Source organism: Oryctolagus cuniculus, chromosome 2, assembly GCF_964237555.1.
Source record: "Oryctolagus cuniculus chromosome 2, mOryCun1.1, whole genome shotgun sequence".
Taxonomy (NCBI): domain Eukaryota; kingdom Metazoa; phylum Chordata; class Mammalia; order Lagomorpha; family Leporidae; genus Oryctolagus; species Oryctolagus cuniculus.
Window position 1 is genome coordinate 48806895 of NC_091433.1, and position 24893 is coordinate 48831787.

The window sequence follows — 24893 nt, forward strand, 5'->3', positions numbered from 1 at the left end:
CTCAAACAGTTTTGTGTGTGTGTGCAAATTGTTGAAATCCTTACTTAGTATAGAGTTGGTTGAAAGTTAATTGAGGGCAGATATGGTGGGAAGAATCGCTATATTCTGAAATTTGTATTCCTCAAAAAATAAATTAAAAAAAAAAAAAAAACAGAAATAAATAGCTGCCCTCAGGCCATAATGGATAAAGCTGCTGCCAGTAATGCTGGCTTCCCATATGAGTGCCAGTTCATGTCCTGGCTGCTCCACTTTCAATTCAGCTCCCTGCTAATGGCCTGGGAAAAGCCATGGAAGATGGTCCAAGTGCTTGGGCCTCTGCTACCCATATGGGAGACCTGGAAGAAGCTCCTGCCTCCTGGCTTCAGCCTGGCTTAATCCTGGCTGTTGTGGCCATCTGGGGAGTGAGCCAGCAGATGGAAGATCTCTCTTTCTTTATAACTCTGCCTTTCAAATAAATAAATACAATTAAAAAAAAAAAACTAGCACTGGGGGGCTGGTGCTGTGGCATAGCAGGTAAAGCCACTTGCCTGCAGTGCCAGTATCTCATATGGGCACCAGTTCGAATCCTGACTGCTCCACTTCTGATCCAGCTCTCTGCTGTGGCCTGGGAAAGCAGTAGAGGATAGCCCAAGTCCTTGGGCTCCTGTACCCTTGTGGGAGACCCAGAGGACACTCCTGGCTCCTGGCTTCAGATCGGCACAGTTCTGGCCATTGCAGCTAGCTGGAAAGTAAACCAGTGGATGGAAGATCTCCCTCCCTCTCTCTCTCTGCTTCTTCTTCTCTCTGTGTAACTCTGACTTTCAAATAAATAAATATTAAAAAAAAACAGGACTTCAAAAAAGAAAATAGTTGCCCTCCTGCACTCCCTACCAGTGCAGACACTATTTTAAAATCTGTAACAGAATTCATGATTCAGAACAGAAGTCTATGTTCTCAAGCTCCCTAGTTTGGTTATAAAGGATAAAAAAAGCAGATACTTGCTAAGTGGTTCATATGCCCCATCCTACCTCAGAGTACCTGGATTCAAATTTGCCTCTGGCTCCTGACTCCAGACTCCCACTAAATGGGTACACCCTGAGATGCAGCAGGCGATGGCTCAAGTACTTATGTCCTCGCCATCCATTTGGGAGGGAGATCTGGACTGAGTTCCTAGCTTCCGATGTGAGCCTCAGTCCAGTCCTGGCTGTTGCAGGCATTTGGAGAGTTAGCAATAGAAGAGAGCCCTGTCTCTCTATCAAATAAACAATAAAAACATAAAAATATTTATCCTTTCACGTTCGACTTATTAGCTTTCCCCTTTAATTACTAAGGATATTAGGGTCCCTGAGATATACAGAGAATGGGAAAGGGACTCAGAATCATCAAATGGCTGTTCTGCGGACACAGGACCTCCGAGTATCTGCCTGCAGAGGAGTTGCAGCCCTTCGCTTCTCTGGCCCAGCTGGGGCTGTGCCACATGAAAGAGCCTCTGGGACACCTCCCTCATGGCAAGGATGCACTGCTTTGGGGAGGACTTGATGTCTTCCCCAGGGGGCGTGGTACTTGTCATCTTCTCAGCATTGGGAAACTGGGTCAGCAGTCTCAGGCTGAAGTCTTCTCGCCTTTCATACTCCTTCCCCCGGTAGATGAAGATCTTATTCTGTAGGACAGAGACAGCAAGGAAAATCGGTAAACATGAAGAGTAAGGGGCCATGGGGTCTGGGTATTAGGGAGACCACAGTTCAACCCACCATCAAGTGGCCACTGACTACCTCCTATTATATGCTGCCTTGGTTTGGATTTGATTTGAGCATGTAGTTCATGTGTGGGCATGTCCTCAACTGAGGTGGCATTGGGAGCTGGTAGCACCTTTAAGAGGCAGTCTCAATGGGAGTAATTAGGTCACTGGCCTTCAGAAGGAATTGATGCAGCTCCCCTGGGTCCCTGAGCAGTTCTCAAGAGAGGGATGTTACAAAAGAGCAGCCTGGTCCCTTCCTCCCACCCTTCTGGCTTCCTGTTGCACCATGCCATCTCTCCCTCCTCCACACCTGTCAGTGTGATGCCATATACCATAAGATCCTCACCAGAGCTGAGCTGATACATGTGCATGTCCTTGAACCTCCAGAACTGGGAACTAAATAAATTTTCTTTAAAAAGTAGCTATAGGCCGGCGCCGCGGCTCACTAGGCTAATCCTCCGCCTTGCGGCGCCGGCACACCGGGTTCTAGTCCCGGTCGGGGCGCCGGATTCTGTCCCGGTTGCCCCTCTTCCAGGCCAGCCCTCTGCTGTGGCCAGGGAGTGCAGTGGAGGATGGCCCAGGTGCTTGGGCCCTGCACCCCATGGGAGACCAGGAAAAGCACCTGGCTCCTGGTTCCTGCCATCGGATCAGCGCGGTGCGCCGGCCGCAGCGCGCCGGCCGCGGCGGCCATTGGAGGGTGAACCAACGGCAAAGGAAGACCTTTCTCTCTGTCTCTCTCTCTCACTGTCCACTCTGCCTGTCAAAAAAAAAAAAAAAAAAGTAGCTATAGTTATAGTTGTATTTTCTGTTATAGTAACAGAAAACAGACTAACACACTTGTCCAACAGCCATCATATCTGACAAGAGCTTGGGGTTCACTTGAGGAAGTTACAGACATAAAACAATTCTTAGCACAATGCTTCTTACAGTGTGGCCCAAGGACCACAGTCAGTCTGTAAACAGTCTGCATGGATCTGTCAGCAAATAAGACGCTTTCGTCCTGATGTGAATCTACCACGGCACTAGGCATGTTGTTTAACGTAGCTGGCATTCTTCACAGCAACACATTCTCAATGGGGGAAGGAAGAGTACAGGAATTCATAATCAGGTAGAATCTCCTTAAGTAGCTCATTAGGATCCAGTAACAGTTTATGGAGCAGCACTTTACATGGCACTGCCTCAGAGAACACCATGGCAGTGATCACACACCGATACCACTTCTGAGCTGGCAGACAACAGAGAACAAGAAAAACTCACAGCAGGCCCCAGTCACTCCTGCGTCTCATGGAACAAACTGCATTAAATACTGTTTTCTCCCTTCTCAATGGCAGATTTGTTCTCTTTAATATAATTGGATATTTTCCCCAAAGAAATTCCCCAGGCCTCAGGCTCGGAAGTCATTTCTCTCAGGGTTGCTGCCCATGCAAGTGCATACATAACTGAGTTTTAAAGGTTTCTTCTTATCTGATTGTCACCTCAGATGAGTAATTTACAGTGGCGGCCCACAGATGATTCATTTTTTAACCAAAGCTTCGGCCCATGTTGTCTTGCAAAATGTCTTTGAAAGTCTCTTATCCATTCATACAACAAATATTTATTGAACAAACAGTAGACATGCTAGACATTAGGGACACAGTGGTGACCTTCCTCCCACAAAGCTTTTCTTCTAATGGAGGGAAGAAGAAATAGACAAGTAAACAAATCAGTATATATGGTAACTTCAGACAGTACAAGTAGTGCAGGCTGAACAATGAATGCTGGCAGTGAACACTGCTAGATAGTTTGGAATAGATGATAACATTTTTCCAGTCACGGCAAGGATCTCTTTGAGTGGCTCATACACTACAAAATTGTATCACCCGTGAATTCAGGACTGTGTAGAAAAAGGAGTCAGAGTATAATAAAGCACTAGTCATATGACACAGACAATAACCATAAAGGGAATAAGAGAAACTGAAGGTCACGAAGAATTAACTCTGCTGTAAAGATGAATTCAAGGAAGATACGGGCCTTGGCTGGACCTAGATGATGAACAGGGTAAAGTGGGGTGGTAAGGAGATGAGGAAAGGACAACCAGGCATGCAAGTGAAAAGAAGGGTGAGCCTAGGGACAGAAAGTGCAGCGTTCAGGAAGAAGCAGCGTGCCTGGGCTGGTGGAAGGAGCCAGAATATGGAGGGTCTTGAAAGGGAGGCAGAGGTTTCAAAGACTTGGATCATCTGCTGGAAGTTCTGGAAAGAGGAGGCAACAAAAGGAAAGTAGTTTATAGACAACCAAATCTGACAGAGGAGCACATGCACACCTGCAGGCGCCGAGGACTGAGAGGGAGAGAAAAGGGGTGAATATTTTACCTGTAAGTTAAGATTCATCCTGGGACACCCGCACTCCATTATCAGAATACTCAAATTTGAGTCATGGCTCTGCTCCTAATTCTATCTCCCTGGTAATGTGCACCCTGGGAGTCAGCAGGGGATGGTTCAAGTACTTGGTTCCCTGCCACCCCGTGGGAGATCTGGATTAACTTTCTGGCTCGTGGCTGTTGTAGGCACTTAGAGACTGAACCAGTGGACAGCAGCACTCTCAAAACATATAAAGAGGGAGAAGAAGTAACAGGACTGAGTATCTGATTCTTTGGTGTTTAGCAAAGAACAAAGGAGCCAGGGGAGCCAATGACAATTCAAAGATTACTGGTCTTGGAGCAGGAAGAACACTGGAGCTCTTGGCAGAGGAGGAGAGCTGGTTGGGCTGGGGCAAGGGCTTAATATAATTTTATATATTCTAGTTTGGTGAAATAGTCGATAATATGAAAGAGCTTACGTTTCATTATGCATAACGGTTTTATATTTTAAGTACACTCTGACAACACATTAACATCTATAATCTATAGCTTATAAAGCAATCTTATATGCCATTTTTTTAATTCTAAAAATATGGGTAGCCCTGTGATGTGAGCCTTAATTCTCTAGCTCATACATCAGAAAACTTGAGATTTGGTGTTTATGTGATTTGGGCAAAATCACAGAATCACTCAGCAGGCAATTCAGTCTCCAATGCTTTCAACTTGAAAGTCAGGGTCCACGTTTTGACTGAATCACTACTGTCTCCTAGTTCACTTTCATTATTTCATGTGACACAAGGGCATAGGCAACAAGTAGGGCAGGCATCATTCTCATCTTGACTTGTAGCAAAGCTAAGACTAGAACATGCTTTAAGACTACCTCATAGACCTTCTCTTTTTTTTTATTGCATTCTTTCTCCCTAGGCCACCTCATTCACAACCATTGGCCTAACTCTGTGCCTACCTAAAACTCTGCTGTGAGTTCCAGATCCAGAAATCAGATGGTTGTTTCACATCTTCAGGATGCTCCAAATTCACATTGCTTATATCTAAAACCAAACTCCAACAAGCAATGTTCAAAGACCTTTGCAGTCTGATAGCCACAGACATCTGACCCTGTTCTGCTAAACCCCTCACTCACGCTTCTCCAACCTCATGCTTTGAAGCCTGCTGTTCTCACTGTCCAGGACTCTTGCTCACCTTCCTGACAGCTACAAGGCGCATTCTTTCACTGCTCTCAGGTTTCTCTCAAATGCCACCTTCTTATGGAAGTTTTTCTTATTCACTCTCCTTAAAATGGCAAGTCCACCCCCAGCATCTGTCTCTCTTCACCCTCACTGAATCCATCTCTCCATGAAACTTTCTGCTTTGGACTCTGCCCCTACACCCATACTTCCTCAATGAAAGGATTAATTCTCTTTCCTGTGACCCAGTCTTTTCTCAATCCTGCTGTCTGAGTGAATGGCTCAGGTGCCCTTCCAAGTATGCGTGCTAGAAACCTCGGGAAGAATTCTTGACACCTTCTTCCTCATCCACATGGTATATCAATCACCAAATCCTGATACGCCATCTCCACAATGAGAATCCCTCTACTCTAAAGCCACTACTACTCACCACCACCCAAAGCTCTCTAGTCCACCCTGTCACCTCCTTCCTCAACGTCTGCAATGGTCTCTTAGTGGCTAATGATCACCTCCCACTCATTCTCCATACCAAAGCTAGATGATGCTTTCTACACACAAAAACGTGCAACGAATGGCTCTCTACTGCTTCCAGGATACAGAAAAGACACTCTTCAATACCCAAAGCCCTGCACACTCTTCCCATAATTCCTGCCTCAGGCCCCAGCTGGTCCAGCTCCTTCTGTGCCCACTGCACTGGTTGTCTGTCATTCCTTGGCACTGCTATTCTCTCACCTGCTGTTTCTGCTGGCTAGAATGCTGTTCCCATCCTATTACCTCCTCAACTCCAGCTCACCTTTCGGAGGGTGACTCAAGGAGAATTTCCCAGGAAGTCTTTCCTGACTAGTTTCCAGAAAATTAAGGCATACTTTATTTACAGGAAAACGGACTCCTTTTTAGTATAAAATTCTACGAGCTTTGATAAGTGTAATGACGACCTCAATCAAGTTGCAGAATAGTCTAATCACCACCAGAATCTTCCCATAGCCTTCTGTAGCCTGTCCTTCCCATCACCCCCAGACAGGCACTGGTACATTTTCTGTCCCAGTGGGACATATTGCCTTGGCAAGACCGTCATATAAAGAAAACTGCAGTCTTTTATGTCTAACTTCTTTCCCCTGCAATAGCATATCTGAGATTCATCCATGCTGCTGTGTGTATCAGGAGCTCATTCCTTTTCCTTACTGAGTAGTATTCTACTAGATGGTTACACTAGAGTTTCTTTATTCTTTTACCAGTTAAAGGAAATCCAGTCTTTGTGATTATAAACATTCCTGTAAAATATTTGTAAAAAGATAGGTTTTCATTTCACTTGAGTGATACTCTCCAGTTACAGGCTCACAGCAGAGGAGATCTTTATTGGTTACAGTTTCAATTTTACATTCAGGGTGGGAGTCTGGTCCAGCAGTTAAGACACTCACAACCCATACTGGAGTGCTTGAGTTTCACGTCCGCCTCCAGCTGTCACTGATGCAAACCCTGGGAGTGGTAACAGCTCAAAGTAATTGGGTCCTTGCCACCCACGTAGGAGACCTGGATTGAATTCTCAGTTCCTGGCTTTGGCCTCCGTCCAGCCCTGGCCACCTCAAGCATTTGGGGAGTGAACAAACAGATGGGAGCCCTCCCTCTCTTGTTCTCTACTTATCAAATCAATTAACGAAAATTAAAAATATTCTTCTTTGTGAAAATGTTCACATTCCTTGTATGCTTATCTAATATATTCCCCATTAGGCTGAACAATTCATGAGGTAGGGACCATGTACGATTGCAAAGCCTCATGTGTGTGCCTGGCACAGAGTGGCCACTCAGTAAATACTTATTGAATGAACCACAAACTACCTTCTCTGTTAGCACTGTTAGGAATGCTTCCTTTGATTACTTTCCCTTTTTCATTAGAGGAAGGGAGACAGATAACACACATGTTTAAACAAAGCTCAGCTCTAAAAGAGGCTTCCCTTTGTAGGAAGTATGAGCTTCCGTTTTTTAAACTGTAAAAATACCACATTATAGATCATTTTCAGAAGAAAGACAAATGCTGCCTTTGTCACTATTGCAACAAAACCAGTATTAGTTTTGGGAAAACTCTTGTATTCTTCTTGGGATCTTTGTTTTCAAACTAGCTCTGGCTAGAAAGAAAATAAGCGACTAAACACATCACTCTATACTCTCCCCCAGCCTGACCGGCAGCAGCGGACCAGTGGAGGGGATGGTTCTGTTTTCGCTCTCTCATTCCACCTGGGGAAAGTCAGAGTACAAAAGATCTGCCAGAATACCAGTGGCTTCCGGGGGCGTGGGGTGAAGAGGCCGCGCTCAGGAAGTGGTTTGCCTCCCGACCTCCCACAGTGTGAACATAGGTCGGCAGCTGCTTGCACACTGCTGCCCATCTGGAACAGAACAGAGTCTCTACCCCGCTTCAGAGGACACGGCCCGGTGCCCTGGGCCCACCCCAGGCTTCTTACCCGAAGGAAAGATGGAAAGCCCTGTCCGTAGTATCCCACAGCAAAGTATTCGGGCTGAGGTCTCATTGCCTTAATGATGTTCTCATAAAACGAGGCTCTTTTTTTCTGGAAAACAAAACAAGACATTCCACTGGGAGGTTAGAAGGACACGGCTAGGGAAGGAAAAGATCAGACTATTTGCTTTGTTGTTTCCCACGTCACAGAGAAATGAAAGGTCTTTGGAAAGCATCTTCTGGGCTGGAGGGTTCTCCTGTGCTGGCTTGGAAGTGTAGGATGGGAGGTCCGGGAACGGGCCTGAGGCTGCGTGCACTCCCCTGTGAGCAGTGTGTGCATTCCCCTGGATGGGAGGCCGGCAGGATGGCTTTCAGCAGTTTCTCAAAGGCAGTTCAGGAGGCCCGGAAGGTTAAGGAGCACTTTCTGGGACTCAGAGTGGAGGCACATAAGAAAGAAGATAAAGAACTTCCACACTGGAACAAATGGTTTGGATTCAAGTCCTTAGCTCAACTGCCAAGTGTCCAGAACGTGGTGATGATGTTCTGTTTTAATATTTGCTCCATCCTCATCTTTAACTCTTTGCCAGCTCAGGCTCAGAGAGTTGGCCTCAAAGAAGGCAAAACAGTTAGACAGACCTAGGGGGCTTCGAAGGATGCTGCCCCCCGTAAGGTTGCCTCCATCACTCCTCTGTGCAGGTAAAGGTGTCAGAACAATGTTCCTGTTGATGGGAAAACGTATTAGACATTGCTAACATCTCAGTGTAATTCATTTTAGGAGATGAATAATAGATTTTTCATGTGTGATGACAGAGGCTGGTACAGTGCATCGGTTCATTTTTAACAAAGTAATCATGAAAAACAGTTCTTCAAATAAATTATCGCTCCATAATGACAATGAGTAGCCTGACCTCTTGTGATTCCTCTACCAAAAACTATCAAATGCAAGACTGTGTTTGCCTACCATGGAGCATTCAGAAGGCTACCACTGTTTTGTTTTTACTGTTTTTTTTTTTTTTTTAAACAGCTGAACTACACTTACACCCAGGCTTAATACACACATGCTCAAGGAAACATAAAAGTTGAGCAATCCAACAACATGAGGGAGAAGAAAGGCAGCAAAGAGAATCAGGATCTGGCAGAAGCATTTTACAGCTTACTAAGATGTATGCAATGGAACTCTTGGAAAAATCAAATAAGCCTTAAAGATGAGTAATTCCTCCATTTAGCAGGGCCTTGAGCACCTTAGTACAAATAATTTCTGATGAGCAGATTTCTGGAATATTCGGCCTCTGGACTATGTTCAGAGTAAGAGGCAGAGTAAGTGAGATGAGCCAGGAATATGGAAGCTGCACAGAATACAAGTGGCACCAGGAGGGACACTGTGTTTGGAGATCAGGAGGGAAACGAAGGCAAGCTGCACCCGACACTGTTATCTAAGGCTCAGGATTCTGTCACGCCTCCACAGTGCTGAGCCATGCTAAGGAGGGTCAGTGATCAAAGCTTTTGCATCACATGCTCACCAGGAGATTGCCAAGGCCCTCGTAGTCAAACACTTTGCTCTCGTACGTCTCAGCCAGCTCTTTGCTCAGTTTGATGGCCTTCTCCCACATCTTTAAAAAAAAAAAAAAAAAGCAGGATTAAAAGTGGAGGACAGAGCGGTCACTGACCCAGCTGCACAGGCTTCGGAGAGGCACGAGCACTGAGGAGGCAGTCAGGTGGGCCGAATGCTTGAAGATCCCCTGAAGAAAGGCTTCGTCCCTTGGATCAACTAAACCTTTTTCCCATGACATCATACCGATACTGCAGGAGGAGTGCCCTTTCTCTGAAATGCTTGAGACCGGAAGTGTTGCAGGTTTTGGAGTTTGTTGGATTTGAAATATCTGCATAGACTCTACCTGTTAAGCATCCCTAATTCAAAATGTTCCAATCCAGAACTTTAGGGCACCACGTGAGTGCTCAACAGCTTTGAATTTTGGAACACTTTGGATATCTTGGCTGCTTTGCCAGGAGGCATCTTCTGTAATTCTGTTTGCAAGAACATGGAAAACACCATGTGTCTCTCCCCCAAACAAAGCAATACAAAGCAATATTGTGCTAAAAGGCAAAGCACTAATGACAATTGAAAGTAGAGAGCAAACATTTTCAAAGCGTAGGTTCTGAGAGTATGAGTGTCTTGTGGGGGCAAAAGGAAGTTGGTGGGAAACTGTTTCATGTGTGTTTGTGTGTGTGTGTGTGTGTGTGTGTAGGTGAGTTTTTTGAAAGATGGAAAAGAGGCTAATGGTACTGCTGTGTGGGATTCAGCAAAGTTTTTTCAAGAAGGATGCTGATTTGCTAGTTCTACCTAAACTCTCTACTTAATGAAAGAGTTTTAGGAAACATCTCAGAGCATTAATGACCATGGAAGTTACAGCACACAGCCAAGTGTCTGAAGTTAACATTCCACATAGAGACTACTCAGTATTTTAATATTTCATGCAATGTATCCTAGATGGATCTCATTCACAACATGGCATCTGGTCATTTCTTGCTTCATTCTTGTAAACAGCTATGTTCGGTTGTTTCTGGATGTACAAATTCTGTGCAGCCTACAAATAATTATAAAAATTAAATATTTTAAAACCATCCTTTGCTAGATTTGCTCTCTATGGAACTTCACAGCCCGGATCACCGAAAAGATTCTGAACTGTGTCAAATGGAAATTATTTCAGATCAGCTAAGGATGCTGCAGGAAACCAGTCACCGGCATCAATGGGGCTAACTGAAACACCCTACCACACTCCCTCCTTTCTTTGCGAATGCTAACTTACAGAACAAGTAGGCAGATTATTTTGTCCAGTGGCTCTTGAAGTTTGGTCTATGGTCCCTAAAAGTCCCCAAGATCCTTTCAGGGGATGCATGAGGTCAAAGCTCTCTAGTCTTTCACCCTCACTCTCTCATGAACACACAGTGGAGTTCTCCAGAGGCTACATGATGTGTACGTGTATACAATGGAACGGAAGTAGAAACAGATACGAGAATCCTGCTGTTTCCTATTAACCCAGATATGAAGGCGATTTGTTAAAATAAGGCCACACATAGCATTAATTCTTTGACAAATACAGTAATTTTTCATAAATACATGTGACTTATGTTAATAGGTTATTGTTATTAAAAGAACAAACATATAGCTATTTAAAACTATTCTTCTTTAATTTCTAAGAGTACCAATCTCGATTGATACAACCCGTATCAACAAAAGCACTTTAGGTTCTTCAATAATTTTTAAAAGGGTAAAAAAGTCTGTGCAATCCACCTTTTTCTGGACCTCAACTTCTTCATATCTAAGACAGAGAGATGATCTACCTTTAGGAAGATTAAATTAGGAAAAAAGTTGGAAAGCATCTAAAATAGTAACTGGTACTAAGTGGAGTGTGGCAGCTTTTTTTTTTTTTTATCACAATGACTATTTGTTTTATTTATTAGTAATTTAAGTAATAGGTTTTACTGACAAAACAAATATAGTGGCAGGAATTGGAGTGCATAGGAACTTTTCAGGCATCTGAAACTGGCTGAATCTGGATCTTTTTTTGTTTGGGTAACGTAACGCATTCTTGTTTTTCTTCCTTAATCTCCTTCCCTCTCCCTGTCCTGTCCTTCTCTCTCTTTCTCTTTCCATTTTTAGTTTAAAAGGCCTTTTAGCTGGACGTAGTTTCTCCAGTTGACCTCAAATGCTGTGAACTCTTGGTCCAGTTCATATGCTTATTTTATCTTTTTGCCCCTGAAGGAATTCAGGTGTGACTTACAGCCTTTGTAGGTGTGGCCTGAGTATGTGATGTATGCCCTGAGTTCACCACCAGAATGCACAGAAACCAACAGTGCCAACTCCTGGCTTCCAGGAAAAATTAGCAGGAGACATTATTATTAAGGAGAATGGGGCTCTGGGATGCTCATTCTGTTCTTCATTGGAGTAAGTGTCCAAAAAAAAAAAAATCTTTATTGTCTTTCATATCTGAATTTATTTATTCATTTTTCTCTAAAATGAATAAAAATATCAGAATCCAAAGACATACAAGGGAGAAGTAGAGAGATAAATCATGAGTCACTGTGGTCTAATAAAGAATCTTTCTGGTCTTTGTCCTGAATTCCAGGGAGGGAGCTTCTAAAATCCTTGGAATTACCCCAGTGATAAAAATGTCTTTGGTTACTACTGGTGACCACCCCCTAAGACCACTCCTAAATCTATGGTAATGAAATTGCCCACGGTGGGCCCCTAGAGAGTCTTAGGCTAGGTGCTGGCCATGTCAGAAAGACCAACTGTGTAATTAGAGGGTTAGAGCTTTGAGCCACATAACGTCAGCCCGAACTCCAGGGAACAGGGCAGGGCTGGAGACTGAGCACAGACCAAGCACAATAGTCAATGACTCAATCATGTGTACATAATGAGGCTCCAATAAAAACTGCACACTGAGGCTGAGGTGAGCTTCCTGGTTGGCAAACATACCCATCTACTGGGAAGGTGATGTGCCCTGAACCCACAGCAAAGGACAGAAAAACCCTGTGTTTGGGATTCTTTCTAGTCCTTTCCCCATATACCTCTCCAATTGGCTGGTCTTGATTTGTTGCCCTTATAATAAAACTGTAGACATTAAGTACAGTTTATTATTGAGTTATGTTAGTTGTTCTAGCAAGTTATGAACCTGAACTTCCAAATTTACAGCCAGCTGGTTAGAAGTAGCGAGGGTCCAATGAGTTGTATTATGAGAGTTAACTGTAAAACTTGTTCTCAGTTTTGTTTGTGTGTGTGTGTGTGTATGTGTGCAAAATCTTGAAATCTTTACTTAGTATCGAGTTGGTCTTCTGTGTATAAAGTTAACTGAAAATGAATCTTAATGGAGAAGGGGACTGGAAATGGGAGAGGGAGGAGGAGGAGGAGTAGAGTGTGGGTGGGAGGGTGGGTATGGTGTGAAGGATCACTCTATTCTTCAAGTTGTACTTATAAAATTTGTATTCCTTAAGTAAAAGGTTCCTTTTGGGGAAAAAGAAGAAGTAGAGAGGGTCTGGGGACCCCAAAACTTGTGGCTGGTGACTGAGGTAAGTAAGGACAGTTGCTGGGGATGGTATCCTTAACCTGCCTAGTCTGCACAAACTTCAGGAGGTGAGCCTCAGAACTGCATTGCAACATCGCAATCATTTTCCTAGTTCCCCCAGGCCACTAGCAAACAATCCAACACTCACCTTGCCTTTGTCAAAATATGATATGATTTCTTGATAGAGCTTCTCTTTAAGCTCTTGTTGGGTATAAACATAGTAACTGTCCCTCTGAAGCAAATGGGGTACACAGGGCTTGTCAGACCACTAAAAAGAAACATGAACAACAAAAAAGATTCATGCAACAAATATTCAGCAAATAAAAAATGCCTTGGAAAATATCTACATATATAGATAACTCATTAATATTGTATTTATAAAATTTTTATTTATTTATTTATTTGACAGGTAGAGTTATAGACAGTGAGAGAGAGAGACAGAGAGAAAGGTCTTCCTTCCGTTGGTTCACTCCCTAAATGGCCGCCACGGCTGGCGCACTGCACCGATCCAAAGCCAGGAGCCAGGTGTCTCCTCCTGGTCTCCCATGTGGGTGCAGAGGCCCAAGCACTTGGGCCATCCTCCACTGCCCTCCTGGACCACAGCAGAGAGCTGGACTGGAAGAGGGGCAACCGGGACAGAATCCGGTGCCCCGACCGGGACTAGAATCTGGGGTGCCGGCGCCGCAGGCAGAGGATTAGCCTAGTGAGCATGGCGCCGGCTGCACACAAGGTTTATATGCAGAAGACTTGAACACACTACGGAAGAGCACAAAAGCAGAGGTGAAAAAAAGGGAGCACCATGCATGCTTCTGGCTAAGAAAATGAATGAACTTGCAAATTCCTTCTAAATTAAGTTTTAAATGTTATGATTCCAAAATACATATGGAAAGAAAAACAAAAAGGAATAGGTAAGAAAATCTGAAAAGGAAGACCTTTCTGTCTCTCTCTCTCACTGTTCACTCTGCCTGTCAAAAAAAAAAAAAAAATCAATGAGAAGTAACCACCAGATAATAAAACATATCAAAAAGAATTAGTAATTAAAACAGTATGGTGCTGCAACATGAACAGAGACCTTTATAAAAGCACATAAAAGTAGAAAGAGACTCCTCCACCAACATGGGGATTTAGTGCATGGTGAAGTAGGGGTCTCACATCAACGGGGAAAATATGGACTATATGTAACACGTGCCATCTCTATTGAGCAGCTACCTGTGGTAAATGCCACATCCACACCTTATACCTTGTATCAGGATAGAAGAGTTCATGTTCTGATCAGCACAAATGAGAAACCTACAGATAACAGACACTGATGTTTCTTCCAGATCATCCTCTGGTGAAATCCACAGTCAGTGAGCCTAACCTATTAACTCGAAACATTAAGTTATTTAGTGCCTCAATCTTTTTTATTTTTATTTATTTATTTATTTTTTTTTTGACAGGCAGGGTGGACAGTGAGAGAGACAGAGAGGAAGGTCTTCCTTTTCTGTTGGTTCACCCCCTAATGGCCGCTGTGGTTGGCGCACCGCGCTGATCCGAAGGCAGGAGCCAGGTGCTTATCCTGGTCTCCCATGGGGTGCAGGGCCCAAGCACTTGGGCCATCCTCCACTGCACTCCCTGGCCACAGCAGAGAGCTGGCCTGGAAGAGGGGCAACCGGGACAGAATCCGGCACCCCGACCGGGACTAGGACCCGGTGTGCCAGCGCCGCACGTGGAGGATTAGCCTAGTGAGCCACAGCACCGGCTTAGTGCCTCAATCTTAACTGTGGACTGTGAATTTCCTTTGGGACATGGCCAAGCAGGGGAATTCTAGCTTTAACTGGTAACTTAGAAAAGTGTATGTATATTGCTTTGGTGTAAAACAAAAAAAATTATTAAAAAAACTAAGTGCTAGAGAAAAGAATGGAGGCCAAGAGATCTAATAGGAGGCATCTGTAGGGTTCAAGGTGAGAGGCACTTACGGCTTGCACAAGGGAGACAAAGAATAGTGAGTAGGTCAAAGGCAGAGGGTCCACAATTCCTGCTCATAGAGAACATCAAAGATGACTGCAAGTTAACTGTCTGATCAGCTGAGAAGATGTTGGAACAAGCTAGTGATAAGGTTAAGACAGTGGAGGTAGAGATGGAGTAGGAAGGGGCATAAGAATGGGAAATACAGGTTTCTGTTATTGACATGTTAAGCTTGAGTTGTCTATCATGTGGGAGAAAAGCTTTTCCATAGATTCCAAGATAGGGGAGATGGTGAGGGCAAGAACTAATTCTTTGAGATTCATGATGTATAGCTATATCTTTGTCACAATAAAATCTTTAGGAAGAGAGTGAAAATAAGTAAGTACTTTGATGGTACTCTATTCACTTGCAACCCATTTCTCTGTACTTTCACAAATCTTTTCATATACTAATCAATGCATTTTTATTTCTTTAAAGGAGTGTCAATTATCAGAAGACTGTTTTACTCTGCTTCCTAAGGATTTTTAAATAAATAACTTTTTCCCAACCTTGATCTAAAACTGTCATTTAGAAGTTATAAAAATATTCTTGGATAACAGGTTAGCCCTTGAATGAAGTTCTGCCTGTGATATTCATGTAGCAGACAGAATTTAATGTAAAAGGTTAAAAAAATGCCCCGATCCATTTACCTGCAGGAGCTCAGCATGTAAGAGAAGTGTGTAGGCAGCTTCTGTGTAGTTCTCACAGTCCCGGTGCAAATCACGGAGCTTGTACAAATACCTGGCAAGAAGGGGAGGAAGGAGGCATTACGTCACCCCAAAGTTGATCTAGCACTAAGCTCATTCCACCATCAGACCCCAGCCTGCTCCCCTGACTATGCCCTCTCATTTCTGGACAAGAACACTTCCTTTCTCTCAAGCAAAGTTGGTCGATTCTTCTGTTTAACCCATTGTGCTGTTTCTTGCCTCTGTGAGTCTCCTATTGCATCTGTTATGATTTTTACATTTTCTTTAAGGCAGCGCTTTAAATCTTTTTTTTTTTCCTCTAGGTCTTAGATCCCTCTGGGAAACTAGAAAAAGCCATGGAATCTCTCTCCCAAGAACACACATGCAGTTTATACATAAGTTTGTTCCACATGCAGGGACTCAGGGGCCATGGCTCCTGGATAGGTGAATTCTCATGCCTGTCCCTGGAGCAGCCTCTCCTGACTCCCCCGCACCTTGACACAGTTCTGCCCATGCAGCGCTACATGTTGTCTTTTTTTCTGCATCTGTCCAAAGAGTCTATACTTTTGCAGCAAACAGGATATTGTGCACTTTTAGGAGTCTCTCAAAGCAGCAAGCATGTTAATGGGATATAGTATTTGTTGAAGAAGTTAATCACAAAGCCATGACATAAATGCCAGAAAGCAGGAGGTTTCCATCAGCGTACCTTATGTAGATATCCTCTCTCTTCTTTTCTTTATAAAAGTTCTGGAGAAAAAGGGTCACAAAATACCAAGGTAAATCAAGGGCTGATGTTGAGCTTGCCATGGGAAATGGCCCAAACACTGTAACCTTGTTTCAACAGTGTCACTTTTCTAAAGAGTTCATTGTCTTCCTTTAACCAACACCGCCACAAGAAAAGGAAGTGACAGGCTATAAAGAAGGTAAGTTGGAAAATGTTTTTAAGGACTGATGTAGACCCCCAGCTCATATTCAAGTGGCTAGACACACTATCATCTCAGGGAATCAGGGAGGTTCTTAGTTTCTTCTAAGCAGAGGGATGTGTAGCAACCTGAACCTCTGAGCTCTGCAGTCCCATTTAACATAACGCCCAGGGAGAGCGAGCCCCTCGAGCTGTGCCATCACAAGGACTGCATGTCCCGACTCTGTGCTTGATAATGTGATGTCTATCTGTTCCAACAATAAAACAGTCATACGTAAGGAAGACAGAAACAGGCTGAGGACGGCCTGCAGCAAAAGCGATGAGTTGAGAGCTTATGTCACACTTTCCAAGCCTGTTTCCAAATTTATCCTCAAGGCCAGTGGCTGCTGTTATGTCAGTCCACAGCTGAGTCAGCCCTTCCCATTCATCTCAGCAGGAGACACACACCACAAAGGTGACCCAGAGTGCCTCTGTGTCAGGGAGATTTCTAGAGCTCAGCTCTAAGGGCCGGGGTGGCCTGGCAGTGCCCTCTGGCCACGCCAGGGGCTTAGCACATACCAGCACATTCACAGTACAGCTCATGCGGTTCTCCTTGCTCTCGTCATGCATGATGATGGTTCTGTAGTCCAACAGATTCTCCAAGAGACTGCTGACCAGGAGGGCAAAGACTTCCCCAGAGCCGGAGAGGTATTTGTGTTTCCGGCAATGTTCCAAGAGCCTGGAGGGGTGGAAGCAGAGACAAGTGCTCACGTTTCATGCTGTCATCGCAGCGCCACTGGTGAGCAGGGACCCAGGACCTGGCAGCAGGCGGTGAAGACCCAGATGGCACAGGGTGTCAGTTAAGCTGACACACACCCTTCGTGGAGCCCCATCCTATCCACCACCTTAGGCTGTATCTCTTTGTTCAAATTCTATATTCTCTCAGGGCTTTTTGTAACTCCTACCGTCACTTAGTGTCCTGGCTTATGATGCTTTCTGAAGGTCAATCTGTGCTTTGTTTTTTTCAATCAATAGCACGGAAACAAAAACAAGGTCTCTGCATGTTAGTTGATGACTCTAATCAAGCTGTGTGAGACCATCTTTCCAATGTCTGATTCTCTCTATGTCGTGGCACCCAGGGCATTCTGTGGGCACTCTGGGAAGATCTGGAGTGAAGCCAGCCTCCAGGACACTGGTACACATCCAGCCATGTGGCTCTTAGAGATAAAGGCGCTATTTTCTAATAACACAGAGTTCTGAATAAGTAATCCAATGCTAAGCTTTTGGTCTAAATCCTCTTGCCTTGGACACATATAAAGCAAAATTCTGGGGCTTCTCTGATTAGACAATCAAAAGTTAATGTACACAAAGGGAGGGATAAGAAGAAAATGGGCTCAAAGAATCAGTCTTGGGCACTGGAGATTTGTGTGGTCGTGATTTTTGGAGTTATGGATCCAGGAAGGATGAAGAAAATAGAGTAAGATATTTTCATGAGTAATCAACTATAGGATTTAAGAAAATGAGTAGTTTATCATGTATAATATTGTATTTGTAGGTATAAATAACTTCTTTTAATTCCATATGAAATCAGAATTATAAAAGTTATAAGCTGTGAGATTTGGAAACTCAAATGGACAGAGCAAGATAAACAGGAGAAAACAATCACTAGAAGTCACATCCTTCAAAAAATTGGAAAGACTTCTAGTTCTTTAAAATTTAGACTATTGTTCAATTAATGCCATTTCTAATATCTAGTGTGATGGTTCCTTAGGAAGTCTCAAAAAAAAAAAAAAAAGTTGAGAGTTTCTGTTCTCAAGCTCAATCTAGTTCCTCAATCTCCCACAAAAAAGGCAAACAATAAAATGACTTAGGCAAATACTCAAAGGTGACACAATGGTTGATATTATACAAGTTGAGAGAAGACAAGAGATCAGTAATCTAGAGTAGTTACAACCCCAAATGAAGGGAACATTAGTAGGCAGTAACAGTAACAACAAAGACTACAACCAGCTGACATGCAGGAAGCATGGACTCTCTAACAGACACTTTGTTCACGTATCATCTAATTCCCACAACGTACAAAAAGCAAATACTATTCTTGTACATGGGAAAAAATGAGGTGTTGGATAGGCTGATCCATTTGTCCAGAGTCAAACTTCTAGTATATGGCAAAAACAGCATTGGAGGCTAACGCAAATAGCCAAACGTTTTTAACCACATGTACTCTCTCTCTGTGTGTGTGCAAAGGAGAATGGGGAGGGCAGCAAGAGGGTGAGGGGTGAGTGTGAAGGGGGATAGTGGCAGCACTGTGGGCAGAGATGAAGGAATGGAAACGCTGAGCCCAGGGGCAGGGGGAGGGGGCTTGGCAGGGATAGGGCAATGAAAAGACTGACTTGCCTGGGGATAGAACTACTTTGTTCTTAGAGGTCCTTTACAGGACATGTGGTATTTTAAATATAAACTGGACCTTGAAATGTTTTTCCTTTAAACTGTTGCTTTGAAGCCATAATTAGAGGTGCTAACACTTTGGTTGAAGCTCAGACACTCAGATACTGGGCAAAGTGCCACTGCTTTGTACACCTCCTCCTCTCTTCCCTCTGCTCAGCTCTCCAGGGCTGGCTGGACAGGAACACATGAGCATTTGACTCATGTCAGATAAACAATGTCAGCAGTGGAGGGTGTCAACTCCTTTAATCCCCTCTGAGGACCACTGGGGTAGGGCGGGTGGGGACTCTGAGACTATGGGTTCCCTCTGTCTCTGCTGTAGAAGTCCCGTCTTCATTTCTCCAGGACACCACCAACTTGAGGATTTGTTTCTGAAATACTCACAGTTTTTCCAGAAGAACCTTGTATTGTTCATCTCCTCTGCCCCCTTCTACCTCTTGGTCCAGCTTTGTGATCAACTCATTTTCAAACTGAAAGAAGAGCCACAATTTCACAGGACATTCTATCCTTAGAAGAGGACACAACAGCCAGCCAGCCAATCTTTGCAGTTCTGGCCCAGCCCCTTACTGAATCATGAACTGCGTCTAACATAGCTCTGGGCATCGCGCTTCCTGTCACTCATGAATAGTGCACAAAAGACCTAATAAGATGTTTGCAAGCAGACTCGATTACTTTGTCCTGGTCCTTTACATTAAAAAAAAAAATCAAAAACATTTTCTGTTACAACTATAAAAATAAAAATAACCTATTTATTGCCATTTTCTAGTTTATTTTTGATACATGTCTAAGTCTTGGCAGTGGGACCACTTTTGCCGTTTCATAGGTATAAAAATCTTTCTTCCAATATTAATATACTTTATAGATAAATTGAGACATAGAGAAACATCAGGCGAATTGAGTTCTCAGAACTACAGACTAACGGATTAGACTGCAATGCATTGTATCATTCCTTCAGTTTTACTACACAGGATAGGTTGTTTCCTCCTCAATTTACTGCATTAGTCTCTCAATTGTACTGTAACAAACAGAATAAAGTGAATGAGATCAACTTTTAATTACCCAGAGACAAAGTGCTGCTTTAGGAAAGACATGTAGTGGAAAGAACTCTTCCAATTCTGGGCTGGAATATCAGACCATATCTCTAACTGCTTTACAAAAGAAACACAGTGGTTAAGCCACTGCTCGAGATACCTACAACCTATTTGGGAGTGTCTGGGTTCAAGTCCTGACTTCCTTTCAATTCAAGCTTCCTGCTAATGTGGAGGCAGCTGATGAAGGTTCAAGTATTTCGGTCTCTGCCACCCACACGGGAGATGTGGATTGAGTTCCTGGCTCCTGGCTTCAGTATGGCCCAGCTCTTGCTATTGTGGGCATTTGGGGAATAAACTATTAGATCTCACTTCTATCTCGCATTCTCTGTCCTTTCAAATAAACAAAATCAATGAACTAGTTAAAGAAACTTTAAGTGAAATTCTAACAAAAAGAAAACATGAAAACGAATTTTCAGATCAGCTTTGATTGGTATTATCAGGTGGCTGCTTCCCACATAAGTAAGTGCTGATTCTCTGTGCATTGGTAAGATCCAGGCTCTCCCACTCCTTACCATATGGAAATTGCCATTTCCACTGAAATTGAACTCACACTGCATCATATCAAAGAAAATGGGGATGGTGGCTTTCCGGAGCTCTACTTCAGGGGTCAGAGTGACCTCCAGGATAGGACCCACCATGGATGGGATGAATTTGATTTTGTGGGGACCTGAAATGAAAGTAAATGAAGAAATTAAAAAATCATTCCACAGTATGTAATGCGCTACAGTCTTACTCCACGGGGCCCATAAGAAAAGAAAAAGTTTGGGGCCGGCACTGCAGTGTAGTGGGTAAAGCTGCCGCCTGCAGTGCTGGCATCCCATATGGGTTCTGGTTCAGGTCCCGGCTGCTCTACTTCTGATCCAGCTCTCTGCTATGGCCTGGGAAAGCAGTGGAGAATGGCCCAATTCTTTGGGCCCCTGTACCCACATGGGAGGCCTGGAGGAAGCTTCTGGCTTGGGTTCAGCCCAGCTCCAGCTGTTGTGGCCATTTGGGGAGTGAACCAGCAGATGGAAGACCTCTCTTTCTCTCTCTGCCTCTGCCTCTCTGTGACTCTGTCTTTAAAATAAATAAATAAATGTTTTTTTTTTTTTTAAATAAGGAAAAGGTTTACATGGATCCATCAGCTCCATTCAGGAGTAGTGAAATACAGTATCCTGATAATGTGTGGATGCTACAATAACAGACAATTCACGGTCAATGTCCCAGTGCAGATGAGGGTGTGAAACCCAAAAATCAACTTCTACTTCCATACACACATATCAATAAATAAAGCTCAAGGCCTTATGGATTAAATAAAAAGAGAATTCTTATACACAGCAGTTGTGCTTGGGCCTGTTCAAGGTCACACACTCACCCAGGTTATACCACATGTCCCGGATTCTAAAGCCGATTTCCTTTCTCATGTCCCCATATCTAGGAAGAAGATCATAAACCAAGAAGAGCGTTTGCAGTAGAAATGTACTGAATATATACAAAGATATGGAAGATAAAAATAGCCCATGTCCTTCTGGGTCACATTAAGGCAGGCTGTCTGCAAGAGGTGAGACCCATACCAACACAAGCCCCGAAAGAGAACTGAGTCATATGGGGACGGGGGAACTGAATGGCAGGAGGGGCCCAGTGCTGAAAAATAACTGAGAATATGAGATTAACAAACTTACTGAAGGAAGGGAGAGTGAGAAACACTCTGGTTGCTGTGAAGCCAAGAAGGAAACGGGCAAAACAAGAAGCACAAATGAAGGTGAAGGGTATGACTTCACGGTAAGGGCACTGACAGCTGACTTCATCCACTCCTATTCAGGTAACACATACCCGACCACTGTGCTCTTCAGGGCACTCACACTGGGCAGCCCTAGACCCAGCATTCTCAACAGAGGCAATCCTATCTCCAAAGTGACGAGACTGGCTTTAAGGGGTGGGGGAAGCTTACTGTTTTTATGTATGCAGTATAGACAGAGTGCATCAATGAACAACTAATCTATCTGTAGCATTAAAATTTCATGGAAGGTATGATTTGAAAAATAATGTCTTAAAAAGGCTCCTTATCAGAGCTGATAATGAGTTCTGCTGGTTCTAGAATGAGATTCTTGGGTGGAGGTGAATCAGAAACACCTGCAACTCTGCTAAGGCACGCATACATCTGAGGCCATCCCCACAACACAGAACTGGAAGTGGGGAGGGTGAAATGATTTTGAGTACATGTTCCCAGGGAGCTCTAACACATGCCTATGGCCCATCCTACCACCACCAGTCTACCTTATTCTACTCATGCTGATTGCCCTGAACATATTTTCTCCCCAAACTTCTACTTTGGAAATGCCTACAGAAACCCATTCCATTCCAACAAAAATATCCCAATTTAGTAATAGTATTAGAAATATATGTTGTCCAACTCTTGTACATAAGGAACAATAAATGATAACTACTATTGTTATTGATACTTCTGTTGATACACTTCTATTAAAAATAAGGGAAAGCTTGAAATAAAAGTTCATTCACATTTCTATAACCTTAATATAATTGGTTTTATTTCCTAAGTTTTATCTTTGCCCATATGCATACTGATGTTTAAAAATGTCTTCACAGTCATACTTTGCTGCATGACCAAAACTAGAAGCATTAACCCTACCTAGCCACTGACAGACTTGGCATTGGCTAACTTCCCAGGTTATACTTCAGTCTTTCAAAACAAAGTCACTAAGTAAATCTCAGTCCCTCAGCCAGTAACTCAGGTGTTTAGGGAGGGGCCAGAGGTACGGGAGTATTGAGGAACTTGCTTAGAACCGAACACAAGCTAGCAAGGGAAATGGAATTCAAGTTCTGAAGTTCTCTAAATGATACATCTCTCAAGTTGCTTTTTAAACTGCACAGTCTTTGAGTTTCCCAGCTTTCAGTTGACTCTGAAGCTGACCTGAGAGGAAAGCACTAAAGTGTCCATAAATCTCTCAGGACTCTTGCACATAATTCCATCTTGAATGCCAACCCAGGAGTCTGGAGGACATTTTTAGGTTATGCTGGAGTCTTGCCTCCTCTGCCAAAGGAGTTGGCTTTTTGTGAAGCATGAGTGAGGCACTATGCCTGTAATTGGGAGGAGCCACCAGCAGATGGCATGTGTTCTTGGGGGACAGAGTGCTAGCCACTCCAGGAGCCTCTCTGCTTGTATAGATTCTACAGAAGGCATGGGAGGACTGAGGGCAGTCACACAGGGCCTTGAGGAAAGAGATGAGAATCCAGGGGAATTTGAACCTACTAAATGGTTGATTTAAGACCTACTTTGTTAACAACATCGAGTAGCCCCTAAATAGTAATTTCTGTGATAGCAACAATATTGCTCTGAATATGAACAGAAGAATCACCTTTCCAATCCTAAACAAGCTTAAAAGGACACTTACTTTTTTACAATTTTGCTGCGCTTGGCCTGTGAGAAGGTTTCAAGTTGAAGGGACTCATGGGTGAGAAATGCTACAGCCAAATGGAAGTAATTGTTCCAGAGCTATTCAAAATGAATTGCGTGGGCAAAAAGAAAAAGAAAACATGAATAAGGGCCATGATAAATCAACACCACATGGTAAAGTCATTATCAGGGATTAATGAAAGAACAAAAGAAAATCCAAAAGACATCTTTTTCTTTCTCGGGTTTCAATTACTCAGTTCTGAAGGTTTTGAGACTTAATATTGAGCTTATTTATTTATTTATTTATTTATTATAAAATCTACACTTTATACTTTACTTTTGGGATAAAGGAAAAGTGATGTGAAGAAGTCTACTTATAGTAGGTGGTTTGGCAACATGTATCAAAAGCCTAAAATTTTGCCAAACTTTTGAACTAGCAAATACTTACAGGACTTTATTCTGAAAATATAACTGAGTATTTAAAAATTTAAAACAAGGAAGGTCATCGCCATGCTATTTAATGTAACAGAAAATGGAAACAACCTAAATGCTCATAAAAAGAATTTGCTTAAATTGTGGAGCAACTATATAATAGAATGTTTTCAGCCAATAAAAACAGTGGAAATATGTAACATCATTGAAAAAAATCATAGATCATGAAAAAAGAAAAGAAAGTAGGTTAATAGGTTATCAAAGAACTGCACAGCTCAATTCCATTTTGGCATATATACAAATATGCACATAAATTTATAATATCTGTGCATGTACAAGTATAATTATTAAAGTTCATGGAAAAATGGAATTAAAAGATAAGTTGGGTAGCTGTTTGGTGTAGTGGATTAGACACTACTTGGGGGCCAATGTTGTGGTATAGTGGGTAAAACCACTGCCTGTGACGCCAGCATCAAATATGGGTTTCGGTTTGAGTCCCAGCTGCTCCACTATCAATCCAGCTCCCTGCTAACGCACCCGGGAAAACAGTGGAGGATGGACCAAGTAGGCCCCTGCACCCATGTGGGAGACCTAGAAGAAGATCTGGCTTCAGGCTTCGGCTTGGCCCAGCCCTGGCTGTTGTAGCCATTTGGGAAGTGAATCACCAGATGGAAGATTTCTCACTCTGCCTCTCCTCTTTCTATAACTCTGCCTTTCAAATAAATAAAATAAATATTTAAAAAAAGACTGCTTGGTGTGCCTACATCCCATAATAGAGTGCCAGTGTTTGAGTCCTGGTTCCCTGTGACTGTGCATCCTGGGGGCAGCTGGTGGTGGCTGGAGTACTTGGGTCCCTGCCACTCAACGTGGGAGACCTAGATTGAGTGTCTGGCTCCTGGCTTCATCCCTGCCCAGCCCCGGCAATTGCTGGCATTTGTCTGTGTATCTCTGTCTGCCTTTAAAAGAAATAAAATACACATTTTAACAAACTAAGTTTATTCTGATGTAAAAGAACTGGAATTTGTGCAGCTTTTTTTTATAATACATTTTTCATGAAGTATTTGAAGACCCTTCATATGCATGGATTTTAATTTTTTTGGGCAACAAAATAAAGATGTCTTTTAATTCCACTTTTCTGTGATTTTTTTTTTAAAGTACCACCTTATATGCTGCCCAGGTACCCTGGAGTCCTTTATACATGTGGATA

General features: G+C 43.2%; 1 protein-coding gene across 3 annotated transcripts in view; it reads right to left on the minus strand.

The window, feature by feature from the left end:
• DOCK5 (dedicator of cytokinesis 5) overlaps positions 1 to 24893 on the minus strand; it is a 222176-nt gene that overhangs the window by 27667 nt on the left and 169616 nt on the right. Inside the window, exons 31-41 of one of the 3 annotated variants that reach the window (XM_017338016.3) lie at positions 23253 to 23353; positions 21215 to 21273; positions 20373 to 20527; positions 19154 to 19239; positions 16904 to 17063; positions 16130 to 16170; positions 15388 to 15478; positions 12900 to 13019; positions 9206 to 9295; positions 7693 to 7797; positions 1498 to 1639 (exon numbers count right to left, since the gene is read on the minus strand). In XM_017338016.3, coding sequence (XP_017193505.2) covers positions 1498 to 1639; positions 7693 to 7797; positions 9206 to 9295; positions 12900 to 13019; positions 15388 to 15478; positions 16130 to 16170; positions 16904 to 17063; positions 19154 to 19239; positions 20373 to 20527; positions 21215 to 21273; positions 23253 to 23353 — 1150 coding nt within the window. The other 2 variants (XM_051832054.2, XR_007913841.2) reach the window with 2 other exon arrangements.